Source organism: Lissotriton helveticus, chromosome 11 (assembly GCF_964261635.1).
Source record: "Lissotriton helveticus chromosome 11, aLisHel1.1, whole genome shotgun sequence".
Taxonomy (NCBI): domain Eukaryota; kingdom Metazoa; phylum Chordata; class Amphibia; order Caudata; family Salamandridae; genus Lissotriton; species Lissotriton helveticus.
The window spans coordinates 330,594,128-330,620,647 of record NC_136072.1 but is presented as its reverse complement, the minus strand read 5'-3'; the positions used below and the strand labels follow the sequence as shown (position 1 = coordinate 330,620,647).

The 26,520-nt window shown below is 49.2% G+C and overlaps 1 protein-coding gene across 2 annotated transcripts in view; it reads left to right on the top strand.

The window, feature by feature from the left end:
• FARP2 (FERM, ARH/RhoGEF and pleckstrin domain protein 2) overlaps positions 1 to 26,520 on the top strand; it is a 1,696,743-nt gene that overhangs the window by 837,611 nt on the left and 832,612 nt on the right. For both annotated transcript variants that reach the window (XM_078665691.1, XM_078665692.1), the window contains exon 9: positions 14,641 to 14,736. In XM_078665691.1, the coding sequence (XP_078521817.1) occupies positions 14,641 to 14,736 (96 nt within the window). The remainder of the gene's footprint in view (positions 1 to 14,640; positions 14,737 to 26,520) is intronic.

Sequence of the window (26,520 nt, the reverse complement as noted above, 5' to 3'; positions counted from 1 at the left end):
CGCGGAAACTGTCGGACATACAGGTGGACAACGCCAAGGTGATGTTCTTCCCTGATTACACCATTCAGGTCCAACGCCGGCGTCAATCGTTTCTCGAGGTGAAACAACGGCTCAGGCGCCTGGCTCTCAAGTACTCCTTGCTGTTCCCGGCACGTCTCAGAGTGGTGGCGCAGGACAAAACCCACTTCTTCGACACTCCAGAGGCGGCGGCGGCCTGGCTGGATTCGGGTGTGGATGCGAACTACGTACCTGCGCCGAAGGAGCAGCGCCGCCATCGAGGTACCCGCAGGCGGAGACAACGGCACGCCTCGAGGCCCGGGTCGCCGACCACAGACGCAGAAATCGGACCCACCCCAGAGCAAATACTGATTGAACATCGAGAGGCCATCCGGAGAACGGCTGAGATCAGTGGGTCGCAATCGCCCATCCTGATCCCCAACGCAAGCCCGAGATCACGTGGGAGCGAGGACGACGATTTCATATACGGACTGCCAGATGACCCGAACACTGAGGGCTTACCGGTTGTCACACCCCAAACATCGGATCTGATAGCATAAATGACCCTCCTCAACCTAGCCCAGGCCTGGGCATTGCGATTGGCATCCTGAGACAGTTTGGTCGATTTCAAAACTGACCTGTCCGGAAGTCCACAACAACACTTCCGAGACCCACGGCAGCTACATACAGCCCCATCTCCGTGTTCTGAGCTCCACTCCTGATCCCCCTGCCTGCCGGCCCGGCACAGTCCGCAGTGACACCGAGAGAGGGGTAGGAGCGGTCCCACTGGCACGTCGCTGGGAGCATGCATCTGGCGGGGTGGACGGGCCCCTAGAGGTGAGTGACCCCCCCTGGGGAGGTAGCAGATGGGATCTCCCCCCCAGGGGTGGACTGTCCGAGACCAGCGACATTGGGAACCCTGACCTGTCTGCGGACACTGCCACTGACATTTGGTGCCCCTAGACACACTGCCCGTGGTGGGGAGCCGCCACAGCTCCCTTGGCGACCTGAACTGACTTGCCTTACTCACGTGCTGAACTTCGGCATTCCCCCATTGAACTCACGGATTGATTAAGCTCGATAGAGCATTTGGGCGGCGACTCGTTCTGCCGTTGCCCTTTTGGTATTATGTTTCTGTTAAAGTTCTTCCTTTTGAGACTAGCGTGGACATTGCAATGCTGCTGCGTGCATCCCTGGGACTGTGGGAGTGGGCGTGGGGTGATATTGGCCACTGTCCGCGGCCGCTGTGTGTGTGTGGGTGGGGTGGGCTGGGGGTTGGGGGGGGGGGGCCGGGTGCTTGGGCGCGATGCATACTGTGATGGCTACGGTTAAATTCTGTACCTGGAATGTCAGGGGCATGCACACGCCCTCACGTAGATACCAGGTGTACTCATACCTTAGGCGACATCAGGTCCAGATTGCACTACTACAGGAGACACACCTGGTCGCTGCTGAGGTGGCCGCACTTCGCCGCAGGTGGAGGGGGCAGATATACGCCACGACCTTTTCAGCGTTCGCGCGGGGGACCCTAATCTGGGTCAGACCTGGGGTTCCATTCGCACTGACACACAGCAATATCGACACCGAGGGACGCTATGTCTTCATACAGGGCAGACTAGACGGGCAGCAAATTGTCATAGCCTCCATATACGCACCCAATGTGGAACAGGGGAAATTCTTCACGCGCTTGTCAGCAGTAATTGCGCCCTGGCCAGACGTACCCTTGATGGTGGGTGGGGATTACAACTGCGTACTAGATGTCTCCCTTGACCGCTCGTCCCTCCCAGCAGCGATCGCCCCAGCGCAAGCGACTTCCAGGGCCCTAACCGATTGGGCGACGCAATGGAACCTGCACGATGCCTGGCGAGTCAGGAATCCCACCGCCCGGGTGTATTCCTATTACTCGGGAGCCCATTCTCTGCATGTTAGGTTGGACCGATACATGCTGTCTCGCGACCTGATTTCCTCCGTGACTGACGCTGACTATCTGGGACGGACGCACTCGGACCATAACCCGCACACACTGGTCTATGGATGGCGGCGCCCGCGTCCGCCAATACCCACATGGCGCTTGCAACCGGACCTCCTACTCGACCCGCCTTTCCGGGAGGAGATGTCCAGGAGAATCTTACAATATTTTGAAGACAACACCGACTCGGCCTCCTCCTTGAGAATTGAGTGGGACGCCTTCAAGGCAGTCACACGGGGAGGCTGCCTTAGTGTGCAGGCGGACCTGCGAGGCCAGGTGGAGAGAGATCTGATAAGGGCGGAGGAGGCGCTACTGGATAAAGAACGGGAGGCGACGAGAGGCGATGATTCCCATCTGATCTCGGCCAGGGCGGATCACGCTGCGTTGATGGAGCGCCTAAAGAACATTAACTTTGCGGTCCACTCCACGCGCACTCACAACGCGGGGGACAAACCTGGCAGACTGCTGTCGTGGCTGATACGGCAAGACACGCAGTCTGCGCCGGTCCTGTCGATCCGTACGACACAAGGCGTCGAGGTCTACACCCAGACACAGATCCACGAGGCGTTCACGTCACATTACAAGTCCCTGTATAGCACGCGGCTACGGGCCACCGTGGTGGAGATCGTGGACTATCTAGCGACTCTACAGCTCCCGACAGCTACTGCTGCCCACCAGGCGGAGTTGGGTGCTGCAATTACCGGTGAGGAATTACGGGACGTAATTTTCTCCCTTTCCAATAGCAAAGCGCCGGGCCCTGACGGGCTCCCGGCGGAGTTCTATAAAGCCTACTCACTGGTGCTAATACCGGAACTGCTGAGAATGTATAAGGCGGCATTGGAAGATGCTGAGCTCCCGGCGTCCCTAAACGAAGCTAATGTGGTCTCTCTGCTGAAACCAGGTAGGGAGGCGACAGAACTAGGCTCATACCGACCATTGGCACTCCTCAACACCGATTACAAAATATTGGCCGCGACGCTCGCCCGGAGACTTGCCCCGTTGGTCCCCACGCTGGTGCACGCTGATTAAAATGGCTTTGTGCCCACCCGGAGCACGTCCTACAACCGGTTTTTTAAGATCCAACGGTATGCGACCCCTGCCTGGCCGCGCTCGGGGTGCATCGTGCTCGATCTGGAAAAAGCGTTTGACTCGGTGGAATGGCCGTATCTCCTCCGAGTCCTTGAGAAATACGAACTAGGCGACGCCTATATCCAGATGGTGGGGCTCCTCTATCAGGCGCCCGAAGTGCGTGTCCGGACCGGGCGGTTGTTTTCCGACAGGATCCGCATTGGGCGGGGTACCCGACAGGGCTGCCCCCTCTCCCCTATGATATTCGCCCTGGCGATGGAGCCATTGGCGGAGCGGCTCCGCGCCTCCGGTGCCGCATGGGGCATCCCACTGGCGGATGGCATACACTCGGTGTCTCTATATGCCGATGATCTCCTACTGTATGTCAGAGATCTCACATGCATACCTGAGGCAATCGAGGGCATCTTCCATACATTCGGAGATATGTCGGGGCTCCATGTTCACTGGGCCAAATCGGGAACCTACGCATTCAGTAGCGAGATGCCGCAATGTGAAGTGCGCATGATGGGGGAGACGCTCCGATGGCACCCGACGGTATTCAGGTACCTAGGGATCTTGATATATCGAGACCCCGTGGATCTCCTGGAGGGTAACCTGGTGAGGGCTATATCCTCACTCACGGCCCAGGTAACGTTCTGGAACTCCCTCCCGCTGAATGTGCCGGCCAGAGTGGCACTGACCAAAATGATAATGCTCCCCCGGCTCCTCTATTATTATGCTAACCTGCCAGTGTATATGCCAACGCGCATATTCAGAGAGCTGGAAACTCTCCCCAGGCGCCTTATTTGGAACAAAGGGAGACCCCGGGTAGCGTTGAAGACTCTATATGCAGCCACGGACGCTGGAGGCTTGGCCGTCCCCAACCAAGAGCTGTATTACTTGGCGGCCCAGCTACAATGGGTCGCTTACTGGCTGAGCGGCAAGAACCTGATGGACACGGCCACGGCTGATACCACTCTGTCCCCTGTGCAGGTGCTCACACTCTTCCACCCCCTGACGCAGGAGCGACACCCCGCCCAAGTCCATGTGGCGATCGCGAAGCGGTGCTTTGCGCGGGCCCTCAAACTTACCAGAGGTACAGTGCCCTACGCCCCGAACCTACCTCTACTGGGAACTCCCTTGGGCACTAGCATACTGTCCTCGACTGCGCTACGCTGCTGGACGGCGGCAGACCTGGACGACCTGAGCGGCCTATATAGCGACGGAGTGCTGCTGCCCTTCGAGACCCTGTCCACAGACACCGGGCTGCCGGTGGGTCAGTTCCTGGCACACGCCGGACTCCTATGTGAACTGACGAGGGCATGGGGTGACATGGGCCAGGAGCCACCCACTCATCTTCTCATCCAGTACCTGCACGTAATGGGCGATGGGTCTCATATAGTGCACTGGCTAGCGCAGGCACTACACACCCACACAATTCTCCTCCCTAAGGCTGAGGGGGAAGTGGACGACCGACCGGGGCTCCGACTGGACGGACAAACAATGGACCGCAATATTAGCGGGCGCTAGAAATGTTCCCCGCAACGCGCGATTTAAAACCATCCAATATTATATCATTCATCGAGCGTATTTGTCTCCTGACAAATTGAATCGCTATTTCGGACTCACTTCATCGGCATGTCCCAGATGCGGCCTCCAAGACTCGGATTTCCTGCACGCACTCTGGAACTGCGCCCACCTCGCCTTGTATTGGTCAGCGGTCACTGACACGCTGACGGCGGCCTCGGGCGAAACTCTCCCCAAGACGTGGGAAGTATGCCTACTGGGGCTCTACAGGAGAACCAAGCAAACCAAGCTGCGGGCACGCTTCTGGGACTTAGGCCTCATTACAGCTAAACGCCTCATTACGAAACGGTGGAAAAACGCCAACCCACCGCGCCCTGCAGACTGGCGCCGCTCTTTTAGCAACTGGGCCAGTGCGGAGAGTGTGTCCCTACACAGAGAGGAGACCGCTGGCCTGCGGAAATACCCGATCGCCCAAGACTGGGACGCTGCCCTGATCGCGTACCACGGGGCATGCGCCCGGGCCGGTATAGAATGCCAACCTGACGCGGAATAGAAGGGGCCCTGCCACTTGCTGTCCCTATGGGACACAGGATCTGCCCCACCCCCCCCCCCTCTCCGCTGCCGCGTCCTTCCCCCCCCCCACTGCCATCCCCCCCTCCTCCCCCCCTGCCGCCAGCCCCGCCTACCGAGATCTTCCACAATGAATGATGTCCCCTGCCGCTCCCCGCCGCTCCCCTTCCCCCCCCCCCCCCCGCTGCCCCCTCCCTCCCCGCCCGGCGGCCGTGGCGACACCACACCCTCGATCGCCCCCGCCCCTGTGCACCACACGCAGCTAGGATTCAAGACACATTGCCACATGCACATACACTAGTCCAGCAGTTGTTGAAATGTTTTTCCCTCCCCCTCCTCTTTTAATTCCCAGTTATACCTTTTGGTTGACGCAGAGACTGTTGATTTTGTACACGCGCTAATGCTCGACCCCCCCCCCTCCCTGTTTCCGTATCATACAATGGCAACTGGGTGTTTTCATGTACAGGCAGCGGAAGCCCAGCACTCCATGTGACGGCGGGGGATACGATCCTGCTCCAGCTCGCTACTGTACTGAACAGGGAACATCACTTAATGCAATGACTGTCGGATTTCTTACAGCACCCTGGTCCTAGCGCAGTGCCATGAGCCTCAGGCGCTGCGGCACGAGACATTTCCTAGCACCGCTACTTGTGAACTAATGCATTGCCACTGGCTACTGTTTATTTTCACTCATATTTCACTGGCATGTCATTATGTACTGATAGCCGAGTACCGCTTATAGTAGTGGTTTATTGTTATGACACTGTGTGACTACTGTTTACCTTATCTGTGAAACTAAATAAAGTTTGGGACCGTTGGTCTTAAAAAAAAAATTAAAAAAAAATTTAAAAATGAATAACGAGCTCCCGCGTTGCGGGAAGCCCCAGCTGCTCTTATGCGCCTCCAATATAGTCATTTATGCTATTGTGCCGTCCAACTTAGACCATGGAAATGTCGTGTACTCTGCCTTCTCAAGCATACCCAGGCAATAATTGCAGGTAAAAGCGAATGTGGCAGCCCTCATCCCTTCCTTTTTTTGGGAAGCTCCTTTGATGTAGCTTTTCTTTGCTTCTCTTGCTTTGTAATAGCTCTTCATCTCATCTTAGTCTGATAGTGTCTGGATACCCATATTGGTTATTGGTGCGCTCTGGTAATCAAAAAATATTATTATCCATTTTTTGTACTAAACAAAAGAGGGATTAACGCTTTAAGGCATAGACAGTGGATGAATGACAGCAGACCAAATAAAATAGAGTTACAGAAGGAGTAGTGTAGCTCTACTGAAGAACCTACCCAATGACACTGATGAAGAAGGGCAAGGAGGGGATGGAAGAGAAGGAGACTAAATGGGATCACTTTTACTACCCCAGCACGAGAAGCATTGGGCATTTGTATAACACATCCACGAAACAAACATGAACAGGACATGAACTACTGAGACATATGTCACTAAGGCACGCCTAGGGAGGGAGGGATGGAGGAAGGGATGGGTGTTGGGTTGTTTTGTTATTTGCAAGCTTAGAAGATAGGATTCAGTTTGAAATGGCTTGCAACTCAGGATAATAATAGTGAAGTAAGTGGTACATCTAAAATTCAAATATTAAGAGATGTAGCAGCTTAATAACACACTGATATACTTATGCCATATATGCTGGTTATGTCTGACGAATGGTACTAATAGCCTGTAAGCCATGGAATCATGGCAGCCTTGTACCAATATATTGTAGGAACTGAAATGTATGAGGCTATACAAGAAAGGCTTAGTAACATTTATTTAAAAAAAAATAGGAGTAGTGTGGGAGCTTAAGGAATCACTGGAAGGATGCGGAATAGGAAGAACGCGGTACCTCCCAAAAGCTCCAGGTCCTACAGCTGGATCAGCACACACATGTATAAAGCCCCTGGCAGCTTCAGTGGAAGATTCGTGCACAGGTACCTCCAACGTAACACGCCCAATAATAAGGACTTCCTTTCTAAGGCCCCACGACCTCCAAAAGTTTGATCTGGACGAGCAGCATTAATGAGATGAAGTTGAAGAAAGCCTATTGCAACAGCTCATACAGTCAGTTAATAGGGACATTTAAAAAAAAAGGCAAAGTGTACAATCTTTCATCAGCTCTGAGCTACAGAATTAACACAGAGACCGATTACTAGCTCTGAACTAGCATAGTAGAACGTTGTGTAATAGCACTCGTAGCTCTGAGTAGCGTCAGCACTCGTTCCCAAGATTAAGAAATAAAAGTAAGTGCATGTTAAAGTGCCTTTTTAAAAACGGGTACGGATGGCAAACGATGTAGACTCATATTTGTAATAAAGTGAAAATATGTTGTTCTCGGTGCATTTGTGCCTGTTATAGTAATGGCACATAGTCACTGATCTGTAATTTTTTTATTTTTTTTATTTTTTACAAATCTTTATTTCGGCACATTCAGCCATAAAAGAAACATTAAAACAGTAATTCATGGCACTTTAGAAAAGAAGAAAGGAGAGGTTTACATACAGTTGGGATGGGTATTGAGGAAATACAATAAAATCCATAATTTAGTTAAGAAGGCAAAGTATAAAAACATATTTATAAAAATACATTTATACAATTCCAATGTTTGGTTCATAAAAGCAATTCATTATTGTACCAATATTTAAAAGAATCAGAGCAAAACGCATCATATGCAAATACTTAGACACAGATTTGACCAATTATAAATCCAAACCCTGTTTCTTACGTACATAGTTTACTGCCAGAAAAAATCTGCTGACACAAAAGACAATAACTTGTCTCGTGTCAGTTTTAATGACTCTGTAAGCCTCATTGTACGAGCGTAGACCTATAACATTGCACAGTGGCTTAATCCACCTTTTCCTGGCTGCTGCATAAGCTGCACAGTAAAAGAGGATATGTTTGTCATCTTCTTTAATTCTAAGCTGACAACACGTACATGTCTCACTTAATGTAGATCCAGTTGTTTGAGACCACCTTACTAAGGTTACATTTGTTTTCAATATCCCATACCTAAACTTCAGATATAGGCTTTTGGCCAAAGGTGGACGGACCTCGTCTAAGAAGTCCTCAAAGTATGGAAAATCCTTGAAGGCCAAGAAGTTACTAGTAATGGATCCACTAGCATGACTATTTGGGAGATTATCTGATATGTACGCCCAAAATTTGACTTTCACCAATTTTTTGCAACTTTGCGTCAGACACAAGGGCTCTTCCCAGAAGTGTGACAACTCAATTTTAAACAGCCATGTTCGCACATGCGCCAACCATACATTAGAATTATAAGAATCCAACTTCATTATTTCCAAGAGGCCAGCTCTATAATCTCCAAGTTCTGGTGAGCACCAAAGTCTCACCCAATAGGAGAGTGGGCGTAGGATTGCACGATGGTCTGTCCGCTTCATACTTAAATCTAACATTAGGGGTAATAATGGGGTCCATTTGGGTATTTTTAGCAAACTCCTATAAAGAGTTTTGGCTTTTCATAAAAAGATTCCCAGCTATTGTGCCCCAGATTTCTGCTCCGTATAATGCGGCAGTCTGGGCCTTAAACTTAAATACTTCTAATGCTGGTGATACTGATTTGCTAAGACTCGCCCCATGTTTCTTTATAATCGGCAGTGAATTCTGTGTCAGTATCGTTTTACTCTTCTCTGCTTAGGTTTTCCACGTATTCTTTGAATCTAAAGAAACACCCAAGTAGGTAAAATTAGATACTAAATCTAATTTTTGGTTGTTTAAAATTAAGTTCCCTTTGAAAGTTTTATGCGGATTTAAGGCCATACATTTGTTTTTTTTTACTTTAATTTCCAAACCTTTTTTATTACAGTAGGTTTGGAATGAATTAAGCAATGCTTGCAGACCTTTGGGCGTCTGTGAAATTAGGATGGTGTCGTCCGCAAAGAGGAGTCCAGGGACCCTTTCTCCGTTTAGTTTGGGTGCATCATTAATGCACTCCTCTAAATGAGTTGGGATGTCATTGACAAACAGAGAAAAGAGTGTGGGGGCTAAAACTCACCCTTGGCGAACTCCACGCATTATTGGAACAGGTTTAGTCAATTCTCCGTTTCGTCCCCAACGCACTCTTGCATAGTTGTTATCATGGAGTCTTATGACCTGATGTAATAAACAGTCCGGCAACCCCAGCGTGTGCAGAGAATCCCATAGACGATTACGCAAAACTAAATCAAAAGCAGCCCTCAGGTCTACAAATGCCACATAAATATGGCCTTTTCTTAAAAAAACATATTTCCATATTTATTATTTATTTATTTTAAAATCTTATATAGCGCGCAGCTACCCTTGGGCATCCCGGCGCATATAAGGCAACAAAATCTAAAAACTTGGTCTATCGTGCTTATATTACCTCTAAAACCAGCTTGGAACTTAGTAAGTATGGCATTCTCATCCATCCAAGAATTCATACGTGTTAAAATATGCCTGGAGAATAATTTTTGTAAAATATCCATTAAACTAATAGGGCGATAGTTTGACGGGTCATTTCTATCGCCCTTTTTAAAAATTAAAATAATTTCCGCACCCCTCCAACTGTCAGGAAAATCTACACCAGCTGCTAGAATATTAAACAGTTTATTAATATAGGGTGCCCAGATGTTAATCTCATGTTTGTACAAATCACTTGGGATTTTATCAAGGCCAGGTGCCTTCCCACTTTTTACTAAATTAATAGCTCGCTCAGTTTCGTCTAGTGTGAACTCTAAAGTGCCAGTACTAACTGGGTACCAGGGCTGCTTCTTTTCCTTAGACACCATGTGGAGGGGGACTTCGTACAGATGGGTAAAATGGTCAACCCAAGTCTGTTCATCAATGAACACATCTTCAGCCGACCTACCTGCATGATTCCCTTTTGCCACTAGTCTCCAAAATCCCACATTATCTTTTGTCTTTGCTGCCAATAACCTATTCTCCCAGCATTCCTTGTCTCAATTTGATCTGGCTCTTGCCTGGGTCAGCTTATATTCCTTTCTTGCCATCCTAATCACTTCTGGTACTTTACTTTTTATGGCCTCTATGAGTAATGCCTTGCCCACTCGGCAATCCTTGTTGTACCATGGATGGCTACCTACTGAACCAGTTTTATTGTGACAGTTTTTCTTGGGCATTTTAGTAACATAGGGTATTAGTGATTTAAAGAACCCATTATGAAGATCAATAAAAGCATTGCCCCTGCCAGTGAACTTGTATATCCAGAAAATGTATCAGTTAAAAGTGAATAGATACCTGCTAACACTTCACCTTGATCTAATATTTGTGCCCATTTGAGTTACCGTCTATTGTTACTTACTAGTGGGGTATCATTAACAATGTTATCCAAAACGCAGATCTTCGTCACTGGACTATTACTCGGGAAAAAGGATTGATCAATTAACAATTGTAGTGGGCGATGATCACTTTCATACCTGAGCATAATCTCAAAGTCAATCAAGTAAGGCCAGAGATCAAAGCATACTAGGATGTAATCTATACAGCTTTGAGAGTTGTTTTTAACAAATGTCGCAGCCTTTAGGGAATCCGAGGGGAGGCGACCATTACAGGCCCTCAGCCCATATACCGTTGCTAATCTTACTATTTGAACTGCTAGAGCTGTGCACCGCACCGCCTCGATGTTAGAGAGGGGTGGAATGTTGTTAGCCCTATCCTCTTCTACAAAAACATCCCCAAAACCTGCAATTGGCTCATAATTACAGTTCAGGTCACCACCTATTAACAAGCTTGGTATCTCTTCCTGGCTATTTATAAAATTGTCTAGTTTAACCAGGATCTGAGACTCCTTAGCTAGACTACTGGGCCTATTGTATACATTAAAAAGGAGAATACTCCTCCCCTCTTTCGTGACAACTTTCAGACCGAGTATGTCCACTGAGTCAATAATTAATACCGGTATACTAATCTCAAGAGATACCTTAACCCATATGGTCAGTCCCCCTGAGGGCCTACCTCTAATTGAGGGTACAGCTGCTATGTTAAAGGTCTTATAGCCTACTCTATGAGGTGTATCCAGAGCCCAAGTTTCCTGTAAGAAACAGATGTCACTGGAGTCTATGTAATTATTCCATTCAGGATCACACAAATTTTTCGTCAGGCCCGCTATATTCCAGGAAATACATTTTAAGTTTTGTCTAGTGCAGCCCACCCTTTCTACACTTGGTGTAACCAAAGTTAACTTATGCATTGTGTTCTTTGTAGCAGTGTTTACCCTAATTACATCTTCTATAACACCCAGTGTTGGTGGCGGGACATTCTCCGCCTGTACCTCAGTACCTATTGTCTCCCTATTCAGCACTAGGGAAAACTGTATTGCTTTGGGGACCGAGCAATTCATTACAGTTGCCTCTACATCAAGATTTAAAGACATTGATGAATTTAGTCAATCAACCATCTCCAGGGTGGGTAAATTCCAAAATCTATTGGCGATATGAAGAGGCAATGGTGTAACCAACCTTCTACCCATCCTTTTAATAGTTGATCGATAAAAATACCCCAGTGGGAGGGCTTGGATATTAGTATGAACCATATGTGTTTCATCACAAACACTCAGTAAGTGGCGTACTGTATTAGGGCGACTAAAATTTATAACGATACAGTCCCCCTCTATATCTTTCTTTTGTTCACCAACCCAGCATACCCTGCGGACCATAATGATCTCGTTCATTTTTTGTGAACTGAATCCTTTAAACTTTTGTAACCAATCCACAGCTTTGTTCCTAAGTGTATGCCAAGTTTCTATTTGGTCTTTCTTTAACGCAGGTACTCCTGTCAAAACTAAGACATATGGACAGGCTGCTGGGGGTAATCTGAGGTTATCACTACTGGGGATAACACTAGGGTCACTAGGCTTTGGCGTATGTATAGGCAGATTGCTACTGCTGGGATTAGCCACACTCCCTGGAACTTGGACCAGTCTTCTACCACCCGAAACATTATATCCGGATTCTGCCTCATTTGGCACTTGGATACACATGCTTTGGGGTGGCCGTTTCAACCAAGGGAGCTGTCACAGGGTGCCCGCAACATTCGTGCTTGTAGACACTTCTTTGTGATTTCTAGCTTCGCTCAGGGTTTGCTCCACAAATACTTTAGAACTTTCCTCAAATATCTTTCCCCTTTTTAATTGTAACTTCCAAGTCCCTTAACCCCAGATTTATGCTTAGGATTTTATCATCTAGTTCCTTCATTCTGGAACCCATATGGTCTTTTAATTGTTCCTGAAAAGAGTGTAAGGATAATTTAACCATATTAACAATAACAGATTCCATTGAATCTACTACATTATCAGAACCAATGGTATACAAAGGATATGCCATCTCAGTTTGTGTGCCGAGTGATCTAGTTTTAGGGTTTTTGTTAGCAGTTGGATCAGCCCGACTAATCACTGGATTCTGGTTTACCCCACCTCCTCCCTTTTTATTGTAAGACCTTGTCCTTGATAACATAGGCTTTGCTTTACTTTTCTCCAATGTCCCTTTACGTGCCCCCCTCTGCCTAGTCTCCATCGGTGGTGATAATGATACCTCTAGATCTGACTGAATACTATCAGAAGTGTGAATCAGGACAGCTGGTGTCCTTTCTGGTGTAGGCGCCGGGGTACAGTGTGCTTAGCTGATATAAATGATGAAAGTATAGGGACTGAAGGGCTAGTAGCTTGATATGGAACTATGGCTGAAGGTTCCAGGGACAATCTTTTTTCCACAAGTGCAATCTCATGACTGAGTGATTCTGCACGGAGAAAAAAACCGTCCAGGGTGCCAGATAAACATTTTTGGTTGCTCATTTTGATGCACAATGTTTTTAAAAAATCCCTCTTCTAGATATCTGTCTATACAGGGGAAATAGAAGCTAAGCAATGACAAGTATATCCTAGATAGAATCAAGTCTAAAAATAAGGCAAACAACCCCCCCCAACTTATTTATCGCCAGTGCTTGAGGAAGGTCGAGTCCAATATAAGAGGGCCTACTACTGCCTATATGCCCTCCACTCTTCGAACAGATAACCAGTCTTGGTGCTAATTGTGATATAACACGAAAAGGGACTAGCAAAAAATCTGCCAGGTCTTCAGAGTCACGAATACCTATTTTGCGGACCAAAGGGGGTGGCCGTCCTGTCCTCGTTCGGCCCCGGATGGCCACAGATGGTCCCGCCCTTGTCCCGGGCTTCTCTCGGCACGACCCGCGCGCGAGGACTCTGGAACTTTAAGCGCCTCCGGGCGCGATGTGGGCGTTGGCGGTTTCCACTACCGCCGCTGGGGCACCTGGTTGTTGCAGTCCTCCCTCCGTGGCCGCGCCGTGTTGGTGGTAGCTGCGGCAGCGGGGGCGGCGAGGGAAGACCTGTGACACCGGCAGCAGGCTCGCGGCAAGGGAGACAGGTAAGTGGCCACACCAACAGCACAGATAGAGACCTCAATTCCCCCTGTAATTCACAGTCTTGGAACTTCTAGAAACAAACTCGCTCACACTTTTCTGTCTGTCATCAGGGATCATTTTTCTGAACAGTGTGTCCTTATCCGTGTACCTTCACAAAAGAGCCACGCACTCATCCAGTAGATGAACACATCTTCTGCTCAACAGACTTCTCTTGTTCTTCATTTAAAAGTGTGAACTTCCACATTCAGTACTCTCAGACCTTCGCATAATGGCCGCCACACCGTCGGATTCCAGTACAGAAGTGCAGTCGCGTCTGTCTGTCTGGAATGGATAGTGTAGTCAGACTCTACCTCTAGACAAACGGTGCTGGGGCAGTGGGTAACTGATATCTGGCAAAGCTAAGACATGCTGCCTCCAGCCAAGATCTTTTGAACACCACGTTTGTAGGTTTGTTCGTTCACCTTCTGTTTGCCGATTGTTCAACATGATCTAAAGACGTTTAAATCTGCATCAAACCCGCATTGCTAACGTTCTGATAAAAGACAATAGAAAGTATTTGTAGTCCGAACTAATGAATAGGTAACTAATAAGTAATTGTTACTGCGATTAAGCCTAAGAGTACTTTCAACTTGTCATGTAGTTCTTTAAAAAGTTGTCGTAAATATTAAGAACCAACTGTTGATGGTTCTCTTTTTTTAGTACTCTCCAAAGTGTAAAGTTTGCTATACAATTATGCCTTATTTTGTTATTACTATTCACATTTAGCTATAGCTGTGTATGGCTTGACCATTTTTCTAATGAATTCCAATGGGATATTAAAAAGGCTTATACAATAAAATTAGTGTTTGGGTATGTTTTGTAACGTCTAGATATGATATATTCTCAATGGCAAGACACCATAACAAACTGCCAAAACCTGGATGAGAGAGAAGAATCCCATTATTTAGAATAAGTGAAGAGAGACCATGGAACCAGAATGGTTAGGTGCTCCCATGAATGAGAAATTACGTTGTCAATATTTTACGTGTAAAGTTTATCCATTCAGACTTCTCAGTGGGGCTGTTCTTCTAGCCCCTATTAATTCAATTGCAAGCCCCGCTCTTAACTCTTGCTTCTTTTGTCTTCTTAGGGTAACACAAAAATCAACACCTTTAACTGGTCCAAGATCAGAAAGTTGAGCTTCAAGAGGAGACGATTTCTCATCAAGCTGCATCCTGAAGTCCATGTGAGTGTTTATAGGGACAAGCGTTGCATTTTCTGTACCTGAAACAGCGAATAAAAAGAGAAGCCATGAGCGAAAAACACCCTCACTGCGTGTATTGAAAAAGATACGCAAACATGTTTCAAGATGAGCATACATGATGAACCCTGTACAGACACTGCACTCTGTATACAAAAACAATGTTCAAAGATTTGTACCTATTCATGAGCAGTAGCAGCACAGGCACATGTATCGATGCAGATTCCTGGCATTGGCGGCTGCTGCCACTAAAGCTTGGTGGGGCAGTGCGGAGGGGGATAATAAAAAAAATAAAAGAACTTGTCTGCCTCTGCCGGGCGCTGCCTCGAAGCTCTTCTGCTCCTGCCGACTCTGTGTTCCTCTGCTCCCCTCCCCACCCAATCCAGACACTGCTCTCATGTTATTACCCAGAATGAGTTGTGCAATAAAAAAAGCTTGTCAAGCAAACCAGCCAATGATAAGCAGTAGGTGGACCCAAAGCCAACTCTGTAATTTGTGTTTTTAGGGGAGACCCAAAATGTGCAGTGTAACGTTACTTTTTTAAAATCAATTCAGAAATAGGTAATCCGAAAAAAACAGTTGGAACTGCAGCCACCATATAAAAGGAATGAGTGCCTCTTAAAATCTTGTTTTGTGATGGAACACCTTTCTGTACATTCCTCACCTTGAGAATACTCCTTCCAGGCTTCAGACTGGTCTGGAAATCTCTTTCCCCAGTAATGATGGTGCCACATGGCCTCAGTTTCCGGATGTGACATTAGCTGAGTTTATTAGGTACCAAGTGGTACACTCGCATTATCTCCTGTTTCTTCGTATCCCAGCAATGTGGCCTGAAGCTATGTGTTTTTGTGTCCCATAGAGGATTTCCTCAGCCTACAACAGTGACTATGCCAAATGTTTCCACTAAATGCCTCATGCTTCAAGCTTGGTAGAAGGTGCTGCAAGAAGATGTCTCTTACAAACCCACATAATTCTTGTACATGGTGTTTGTGGTCTCGACATAACTCAGTGACTTGCAACGTATGCAGCTCAATGCTCCGGAAGACCATCAGGGAATGGGGAGCTAAGCTGTTTCTGACTAAGGCCCCAGGGAGACCCATAGGTAGTCTCATACTCCAAGAGGTAATATCCAAGGAATGTTCACCTAAGAGATTTTCCTGCAAAAAGCCCCATGACAAGGAGAAGCCTACTTCTGTACGGTTCGGAGTCTCTTCGCAGTTCCCCAATGCTGGACTCTTCCTCCTTATCATCCCTATCACCAAGATAAGCTGGGAGTTCCTTATAGGGGCAAGGGTGATTTCTTGCAGGTTCGACAACGCTGACAACAGGCCTCCACAGGCTCCTGCCTGGGGACTGAGGCAAAATTGGGGCCAGCTAAGATGCAATAACCAATTCCCCTGTCTCTCTTTGACACCAGTAGCATCACTGCCCTTGGAACAGACTTCCTGCCAGCCAAGGAGTTGATAGGAGAAGGTACCCTCTGTATGGCTAAAGCTAAAGTTCTCCAGTATTGGGGTGTCTTTCATAGATTCACATGCTTGAATATTCCCCGTCGTCGAAGTAGGAGCCCCACTGTAAATAAAATAGCAATTAAACCAATAATATATGTATATAAAAACATAATTACATACATTCCAAAACCATAAATACATATAAGTACCAAGATTAGCATTAACACCTATTTGTTTATTTAAGTTTTGTATAGCGCTAGCTAGACCCGAAGGTATCAGAGCGCTTCACATAGAGTACAAATAAGCATCAACAAGACAGGTAGGTCGAAGCAGGGTAGGGAGAATATGGGGAAGTAAAAGTCTATACAATATCAGTATGAGGGCACAACATGGCGGAGATCAAGGGAGAGTCATCTGGTTCTCTCAGGACCATTGAGATAGTGAACAATCAAAGTCAGACGAGGGATTCTCGTTACGATCCAGCGTGCTCAAGAAAGAAGGCTTTGAGTAGTATCTTGAATTTCGGGAAGCAGGCGGTCATCCTGATGTGCGGGGGGATGGAGTTCCATATCTTTGGAGCATTACCCGCAAAGGACCTGTTAGATGTTTTACGTTTCTGTGATTTCAGAGGAATGAGTAGTAGCGTGTTGGAGCTTCTGAGCTTCCTAGACTGACCGGCTCTATTGAGTTTGTTGGCCAGATATTCCGGTTTTCCTGTATGCAGGGCTTTGTGTGTGAGGCAGGCTGTGCGGAAGTTAGCTCGTAGGTTAATGGGAAGCCATTTCAGATCCTTGAGAGCCGGGGTGATGTGCTCATATTTCTTAGTTCCCGTGACCATTCTTGCTGCTGCATTAAGGGTGGCAGTCAAAGGACCTAGGTGAGATTTGGCTGTTCCAGTCAGAGTAGCAATGCCATAGTCAATCCTGGAGAGTACCAGTGCCTGAGTGGCCTGTTTCAGGTCTTTCAAGGGGAGGAAGGGTTTGAGTTTGTAGAGAAGTTTCAAGTTAAGGAGAGCACTTTTGACAGTTTTAGAGATGTGTACTTTCATGTTCAGTTTTGGGTCCAGAGTGATCCCCAGTGATTTGGCGGACGTTGTAGGAACAAGAGGAACATTGAGGGCGTTTAAGGCTTTCAGCCATTCAAGTATTTGGGGATTTTCACTTTTGTTTGAGATGAGGAGCACTTCTGTCTTTTCTTCATTAAGTTTGAGGTGGTTGGATGAGAGCCAGTGTTAGACCTCTGAGAGTGTGTCATTTAGTCTGTGTATGTCTGCGATCGAAGTGGTTTCCAGGTAGAGTTGTGTGTCGTCTGCATAGAGGTGAAAGGGGATGTTGGAGTTCCTTAGAATTGTAGTGAGGGGCTCCATGTAGATGTTGAAAAGTTTTGGAGAGAGTACTGACCCCTGTGGGACTCCTCTAGTAATGGGGACGGGGTCCGATTTGAAGCTTTTAATTTTGATTATTTGTGCGCGGTTGTTGAGAAAGGAGGCGAACCATTTGAGAACTGTCTTTTCCAAACCCGCTCTCTTCTGGAGGACATTGAGTAGTAGGTTATGATCCACTGTGTCAAACGCTGTCGAGAGGTCTAAGTGGATGAGGAGGCTACATCGGTTGGAGTCGAGAGACATGTGTAGGTCATCCATCACATTGAGGATTGCGGTTTCTGTGCTGCATCCCTTTCTGAACCCAGATTGGTGTGGGTCAAGAAGATTCAAGATCTCTAGGTGATGGGTTAGCTGAGACAGCACACATTTTTCCAAAATTTTCGATAAGAGCGGAAGGTTCGAAACTGGTCTGAAGTTGTTCATTACCATAGGGTCGAGGCCGGGTTTTTTTAGGAGTGGCGTAACTTGACCTAGTTTAAGGCAGTCAGGAATGGAGCCATCGCTCAAAGAGCTGTTGATGATCTTGGCCCAGATAGGGGCTAGAGTAAGTTTCAGGTCTTTGGTCACTCACGAGGGTAGCTGATCAAGGGAGTGTGACGAGGGATTAGCGGTGGCAATGAGATCACTTATCGCTTCAATTCGGATGGGTTGGAAGGAAGACCAGCGAGTGGCTGCGGTTATTGGCCTTGAGTGGGTAGAAGCAGTGGGGAGCAACTCTGTGAGGGCGGAGGGCAAGTCACTGAAAGATCGGTCAATTGTGGCAATTTTTTCGTTGAAGAAGTTAGCAAAGTCATCGCACTGGGATTTGGATGCTGTTAAGTTGTCTGTCATAGGCATGGAAGTTTGGTTCCTGATGATATTGAAGAGTTCTTTGGGGCGGTTTTTAGCCCTGTCTAGAGCAGAGCAGAAGAAGGGTGACTTTTTGTTCTTGATATGATAAAGGTATGTTTTGCGAGCTGTCTTGAGTTGGTCCCGGTTGAGGGCATTGGGGTTGTTCCTCCAGGATCTTTCCATGGCTCTTAGGAGTCTACGCTCATCGTTGATGTCAGTGGAGAACCAAGACCTGGAGGGAATGCTTCTGTTTTTTTTTTGTTTTTTGGGTGCCAGCTGATCCAGGACGCGCTCCAGGTTAGAGTGATAGAGCGAGGTGAGTTCCGTGGTTGAGAGGAGCTCCGTCGAGATCGGGAGTTGTGAGCTAAGAGCATCTTCTAGCTTAGAAACCATCGCAATGGACCGCACACCGCTAGCCCCTCCTCCGGATCGCCCCTAGGGACTCTGGTACATGGAGTTCTTGAGTGGTTCTCCCCAGTGGGTGCAAGTAGGTACTTGTTGGACTGATGATCTCTAGACCCGATACATGTCCCGGGTTTTTGGATATCGCCCGAGACATGGCTCGGGTTTCGGGATAACTTCCCTCATCAGTAGAGAAAATAGTTAGGGGTGGAAGAGAAGGCCGCCAAACAACCGTCAATGGCCTCGATCCCCGAACCGGCACGCAGGTGCATCGTCCAGGAGCCCGTCGGCTCAAAGCTCAAGGGAGCCAATTTGTAGAAACCATCGCAATGGACCGCACACCGCTAGCCCCTCCTCCGGATCGCCCCTAGGGACTCTGGTATCTTCTAGCTTGTCAGGGGGGACTTTCGATATATTTCTGACCCACTTGGGGGAGGTTTGGGTGGGTGGGAGGGAAAGAGCCGAGTGGTTGATATGAAAGAGGATGGCGTGGTGGTCAGACCAGTCCACTGGGATGATGTGGTCAATTGAAATTGTCTTTTTGTCCGCAATGATTGCATCCAAGGTCGCACCTCTATAGTGTGTTTCTTCTGAGCAGTGTTGGATCAAATCGTGGTCTTGTAGAAGGGAGGGGAGAGATAGGATGAGCGGGTTATTGGTTTCATTCCATCTTAGGTTGAGGTCGCCCAGAATAATTCTGGAGTCACTGTTGAGAGCGGTTTGAGTGATCAGATCTGAGGGCTGATTGCCAAATTCAGTAGCGTTGCCTGGAGGGTGGTACAGGAGAATGGGCGAATTGATGTTGATCGAAAGGCATTCGAAGGAGTTGTAAGGGAGGGAGGGGATTCAGTAATGGAGAGGACACTTTTGTGGATAATTGCTATTCCGCCTCCTTTATGTATGGGCCTGTCTTTGTGGATAAGTGAGAAGCCGGGAGGCACCAGCGTGTCCAAGATGGGAGGGGATAAGGTGTTCAGCCAAGTTTCAGTGATGAAGGCTACATCTAGGTCATGGGAGAGGATAGTTTCGGCTAATTCAGTTGCATGTTTGACGGCTGATCTGCAGTTGATAAGCATGCAGTTGATGGGGGGGTCCGGGTTCAGGTTGACCGAATTCGCTCTGGGTAGGGATGCGAGATGGGCTGGGGGTCTGGCGGTTTTTTCGTTGGGGCTGGTCTCTTCTCATACCAGTGATGACTTGGATCGAAGAAAGGGGTGAGGGGTGCGGGGGTAGAGCTTGGGCTGGATGGTTAGGAGGGGGTTTGTAGGATGCGACAAGGGAGCTCACTTCCTGTGGGGAGAGAGAGGGAGAAGTTCTTCTGGGACAGTCAATTCGTGATTCAGTCCAGGGTTTGGTGAGAGTAGGCCGAGAGCCTGGGGGGACAGGGACCTGATCATGGGGAAGGAGTCATTCCTGCTGGGAGGTTGCTGGAGGTGGGGAGGTGAGACGAGAGGGGGGGGGGGTAGCTGGACATTCTCTAGGGAGGAAAGGGTTTCTTTCAGTCCGAGAATCAGCGTGGCGATCCGGGCTTCTAGAAGGTCTAAGCGATGTGTCATCATGGGAGCTTGGGGGGGGGGGGAAGTAAGGAGGGGGGAGCTGGGCCTTAGGTGAGAAGGGCGAAGGGGCAGGGCCTTAGTGGGGGGGAGAGAAGAAGTAGGAGGGACCGGTTCCGGTTTAGAGAGGACTAGGGAGGGAGAGGGGTAAAGAGGCGAGTTGCTGTTTGGAGGGATAGTTGGGGAGGGAGGGACTGAATCGGGATTGGGGTTCAGATGGGCGAGGGCTAGAAAGGGGGAAAGGGTTTGTGGTGAATTAATGATCAGGGGATAACAGGGGTGGGAGGATCAGGTTCAGGTTTCGAGATCGGGTGGTCGAGGAAATGAGGGAGGAGGGTTGCGGCCCCTTTGTAAGAGGTGGTTATCTTCACTGAGTGGACTGGTGTAATCTAGTGGATTAGGGGTTTGTGCACTGAGTTGTTAGAGGGTCTGGGAACTTTGCAGGAAGTTGATTGGGGGCCTGGGGTGTTATGTGTTTGTTGGAGTGGGGGATTGGGAGTTGGATGGGCAGGAGGGGGGGCAGAGTTCTGGGAGGTAGGGAGGAGGGGAGGTGGTCGGGGAATTGGGAGATGGAAGGGAAGGAGGGTGGGGCATAGTTCTGTGAGGTAGGGTGGAAGTGGAGGTGGCCGGGGGGTGAGGGGAATTGAGGGCCGGGGCTGGGGGAGGCGAATGACTGGTGACGTGAATAGGCATGGGGGGTGATGAACGGAGAGGTGGTGGAAGCCTGCTCTGCGGCTTAGGGGTTTGACAGGAGCCACTGGGGGGGGGAGGTGTGTGGCTGGTGAGGGTAGTGAGCAGTAGCCGTCTTTAGGGTGGGGAAGAGGGAGTCGAAGAACTCTAGGTTTTCATCCTTCGCCTGAATAAGAATGGTGCCATTCAGGAAAATGGCGATGGTGATGTCTCCGGAGAGAGACTGTTGGTTGAGGGGGGAGATAGTTAGTTTCCGGTTGTGTTCTGTGAGGGTGGTTTTTGAGACAGGGAGGAGTGAGTTAAAGATGGTAACCCATAAGTCAGGTCTTGAGGTGTGAAAAATGAAGTCCATTTTTCTTTGCCCTCTCGAAGAGCAGTGGTAGGTGTCCACGATAAGTGTTTCGGGATGTTGCCTAATTAGATTCTGTTTAAAGCGTTTTTTTGCTTTGAAGGAGAGTTTTTGTGGAAAAGTTATGGTGTAGGGGTTCTGACCAAGAGGGGAAAGGAGATTCTGTAACGGGCAGGACTGCATGACTGAACTCATGGCCGGAGGCATCCTGGAGCAATTAGGGGGAAGGGTTTGTTGATCTACTGGGGTGTCCAGGGTAGTTAGAGGTTGGAGGACTGACTGCAGGATCCTGAGAAGGAGCTTGGCCTGAGGCCACCAATGCACCTCTAAGGTCAGAGGAGTCCGCACTAGCGAAAGGGCTCCTTACATTGAGGCGAGATTGTTAGATTGAGGAAGAAACGAAGAGAGTAGTGTTAGGGTCAGGTGGCCGCCATATTGCGGGCCGTCAGCCTTAGGGGGGGAGAAACGTGCAGTCTGGCTTGGGGGACCGAATAAGGTGCCCTTGATGATTGGAGATTCCGCTTTTGCGTTAAGCTCCTTGCTTAAAGCGTGATAATTAGGTTGCGGCAGACGAAAAGGGCAGCGCAGCAGGGGTCCAGAGGAGTGTTTCTTGTTCCGAAGCTCCTTTTAGTCTGAGGTGATGTCCGAGGTGGAGGCGGCCCTATAGGTGCCAGGCAGCTCTTAGCACTGGATAGAAGAACTGGGGCTTGCGTGGGGGGCGAGTATTGTGCCTGGAAAGCGGTTAAAGTACCCTCTGTTCGTGGCGTCGGGCGTGTGTAGTGCTCTGGATGTCAGCGGGGGCTAAAGAGGTAAGATTCACGATTGGAATCTTTTCAGAGTGCTAGGATGTCCGAAGTGGCGGCCATCTTAAGTTCAGGCATCCCTACAGCAGGTGAGGGGCGAGCAGGAGCTTTCTCGAGGGGCCGGGGAAGGTGCCTGCGAATCCGATAGTTAGTCAAGTGGTCGTGACAATAGGTAGACGCAGCTGGGGCCAGAAGATGAACATCATGCCCAAAGACTCCAAATGTCTTTTGTTTTAGTGTCGAGTCGCCATCTTGGGGGCAGGTAGTGTGCTTCTTGGTCTGAAGAGCCTTTAATTTGCAGTAATGTCCTAAGTGGCGGCCATATTGAAGTCAGGCAGCCTCTATTCAAGGGGGAAATGAACTGGAGCATGCGTGGTGGGCGGGTAGGTGCCTGCAGAGCGGTTAATGCCACATTAGAAGATTATAGCATATCCATGTCATTATGTTAGTCCAAACTACAGCCAATCAGGCGCAAGCACCCCTCTAGAACCTTCTCCTCCGAGGCTCAGGCCCTCAGATTTTGTACCGCACGTCGTGTCAAGGGAGTCTCCCTGAGGACTGCTCAGTTTTCAACTTCTTTCTGGATTTATACAATTTTCTGGGATGTCTTCAAGTAAGAAGTCTTTGTTTCGACCATGTGCTTCTTGTGGGAAATTGTGGCTCTTCTCAGAGAACCCTCACAAGAAGTGTATTTACTGCCTTGATCCAGAGCATGAGGTAGGAAAATGTAAAATTTGAAGGACTTTCTCAACCAAAACCCATAAGGACAGGGAGGAGCGTCTCCTCCTGTGGTTGCAGAGGTTGAAGGATAAAGATTCACCTCTTTCTGATGCAGAAAGCCTTGCGTCAGGTGTGTCTAGAGTCACTTCTAAACGTAGCAGTGTGCAGGATTTGCCATCTCCTTTCCTAACGGAGAGGAAACTTCAACTCCAGAAGGTTCCTGCTGTGTCTCCACCTCCTCCTGCTACGCCTACGCCCTCGAGATCTGACTCTCAGGCGTCCACGACTCCTTCTACGCATGTTTCCATTAAAAAAACGTGCTAAATCGTCGACGGGAGCGTCGACGGTCGTTCCGACGACAAAATCTGCTGTCTCCAGCTTTCTGACACCGACTGTGACGACGACTTGTGCCAGCGGGTCGTCGGCGGCTGCGTCGACGATGGTGTGTGTGAGCTTCAAATCTGTCTCGTCGACGATTCCAATCTCCTCTTCGACGTCAAAAAAAGGAAGTCTCGTCGTCATCAAAATCTTCGTCGACGCTTGCTATGAAGAGAGCCTCTTCGTCGGCGGGTGCTCTGTAGACGACGGCTCCGTTGACGGCTGTTTCGGCGGCAGTGGCTCCGTCGACGGTGGCTTCGTTGACGGCTGTGGTCTTGCTGTCGACGGCTTCGTCGGCAGTGGTGGTCCCGTCGACGGTGTTCCTGTCGTCGACGTCTACCTTTGCATCATTGCCTCTGGTGCCAATTTCTTCATCCGGTTCTGGGGCTTCTACTGTTGACCCTCTGTACCAACGTCGACATGTGCCTTTGGATCAGCTTCTGATTCCACGTCACTCTCAGCCTCCATCCCCTCTTTTTGACATGGGTTCGGAGCATGACTCTGGTTCTGATGAGGAGGAAGATAAGTTCCGGGCAGCTCGAAGCCCTTCGGAGCTGGTCATTAAATGTCAGGACTATGAGGACGATCCTTACTTCCATGAGGAGGAACCTTCTGCTCAAGTTCCCACAGCACAAATACCGCTCTCCCTCATTTCTAATCTCCAATACATGTTAGAGGATTACAATAGACGATTTCCACCGTTTCACCAGGGGTCTCCTCAACCTAGGGTGCCTGCAACTACAACAGCTCCTTCCTCTACTACACTGCCAGAGCCAGCTGCGCTTTCTGCACCATCTACAACCTCTATGCAGGTCCATGCAACGGTTTATGAGGATGATGACGTTTGCCCAGATCGATGATGATGATAGGAACATGGCAGATTGGGACGATTATCAGATCCGGACACCGTCTCCGCCACCTTCGGGTCCAGGGGATTCCCCTCCTGTGGATATAGCTGGTTTTCACCAACTTATGGAACGAGCGGCGCTGCGCTTTAAGCTTACAATGGTTCTGAAGGATGAGGATTGTTTTCTTTGATTTCAAGAGTCAACCTTTTAAACAAGTCCGCGCAGTGCCCATAATTGACTTCATTTGGAACAAGGGTGTCAAACTGATGCAGACGCCAAATTCTATTCCGGCGCTTCTTCCTCGTTTGGAGAAGAAATATAGGGCGCCCCAGGGTTCTCCAGCTTGCCTGGTAGTGCAGCCTAAACCTGATGCCGTGATCACCCAGGCCGCACAGCGCCATTCCAGAAATCCGTTGTAGGAGAGTAGGGTCTGCAATCCTATGATCACCCAGATTTTTTTCTTTTTGCTTCACTGGTTTACGACTTTCCCTGGCTGTGGGCCTGCTAATCAGACCCACAGCCTAGCTGTTGACCTGCTAATCAGACCCACAGCCTAGCTGTTCTCTCTATTCCAAATTGTACCCAGGTACTGAATTGGCACTGGGCCCTCTCTGAGTCCCTGTACCCAGGGCTGAGGTGCACCCAGAAGTCTCCCAGGGGCTGCAGCATGTATTATGCCACCCCTGGACTGACTAACTAAACAGACACAACTGGCTGCTTGACAGCTGGGAGCAAGGTGGTGTAATCACCCTTTGCTTTAGATATAGTATGCCTATATCTAAACCTAAAATGGGCACACAGATCTCCTATCAGTCACTCCTATGGCAGGCCTTAACAATCCTGAAGGCAGAGTGCTTGGAATCGTGTGAGATAGTGCTTTGGCATGAGCTGAGCCTGTCTGCGGCTTTCGGGATCTATCCCTTAGCCGTTTCCATGATAGCGTCAGACCATATACTCTTAAGTACCTTATAATCCTCGCGGTTATGGTAACTTTGGACTGACATTATCTAAACATGTCGTGTAAGGTGTCATACGCTTTGGAATACTACCCCCTCGCCAATTCTGGCGACGGGGGTAGCATTCCACCCCTCTAGAGGGAGAAGACATGTTGGTAACCTGTAACCCCGGTTAAAGTCAGACATAGCCTCAGCTCCACAAGATGGATGCTGCCACCGAGACACAAGTCTGCCCTCCTGCTGCTGGGAGTCCTCCCAGCGCGGGAGGCTTGGACAAAGGGTTTCCTGTCAGGGGCGGTGCCAGCACCGTCCCAGACAGGATTTTGTGTATCCTAGGTAGGCAGGGCTTTAGAGGAAGGTGACTGCAAGTGGCACCCCGGTGCTCACTATGTATAGGCCGGCTTGAACCAGTTCCAGGGGCACACCAGCCCCTGAGCTGGGGAAAAGCCCGCCAAAGGAGAGGGGTGTAACCACCCCCCTCCTAGTCCCACCCATAGGGCAGGGCTTAGTTGCGTGCCAGCCCCCTTTTTCAGGATAAAGGTAGGAGCAGGCCCCCTTCCAAATTAGATCATCTTTGAATCCTGAACCGACTTTCTACGAAAGGAACTCAAGACTCTTCTCAAGATTTCTCCCTTGTGACTAAGGAGTAGTCACCCTGCAGCAGCAGGCACCATCCAAGCATCGCGGTCTGCTGTAAGTCTCTCCTCCGGATCAAGACTGCCCAGCTCGACGAGAACCGGCTTCCCTGGCACCTCTGACCTCTACCTGCATCATCAGCCCAGCTGAGATTCGTGGGTGTGACGAGACCTCGAGGGACCGGCCATCTTCAAGACTGCACGACGCTTGCCCAGCACGACCACCGAGTGACCCTCGACCGAGTGCTTTGGGGTTTGAGAAGCCCCAACCCTGAGCAGCTCCAGCACCGAAGTCCGGCCCCCTTGCATCCACGAGATCTGCGTGGGGCCCTTCTGCTCTTTGCTGCTCACCGCGTTGTCCAGGTCACTTGCCCGTTGGCTAGTGACCCTCCAGACGACGTCCTACGTTTGTTTCACCGCTGGTCTAGCTCCTCTGGACTGGCCCTTGTCTCCTCTTGAAGGGGGACTTCCTAGGACCCTCCTGGTCCACCCCAGATGCCATTTTGTGTCACCGCGTGGGCTTGCCTTAGCCAAGGCTTGTTGCCTCCTTCACCGGATCCAGCATCGCCAGCAGCAGACATCCGACGTGGGACAGCTCGCAGACCTCCAGCCTGGTCGACATCAGCGCCCTGGTCCGTGCAGCAGCAGAATCCAGTGTCACCTCTTCACCTGGCTGAGTGACCTCGTCCGGTGCCATCCTGGTGCCCACCTAATCACTGGCTAGTGATTCAGAACTTGGTCCCCTCTGCTTACAGGTATCCTTCTTCAG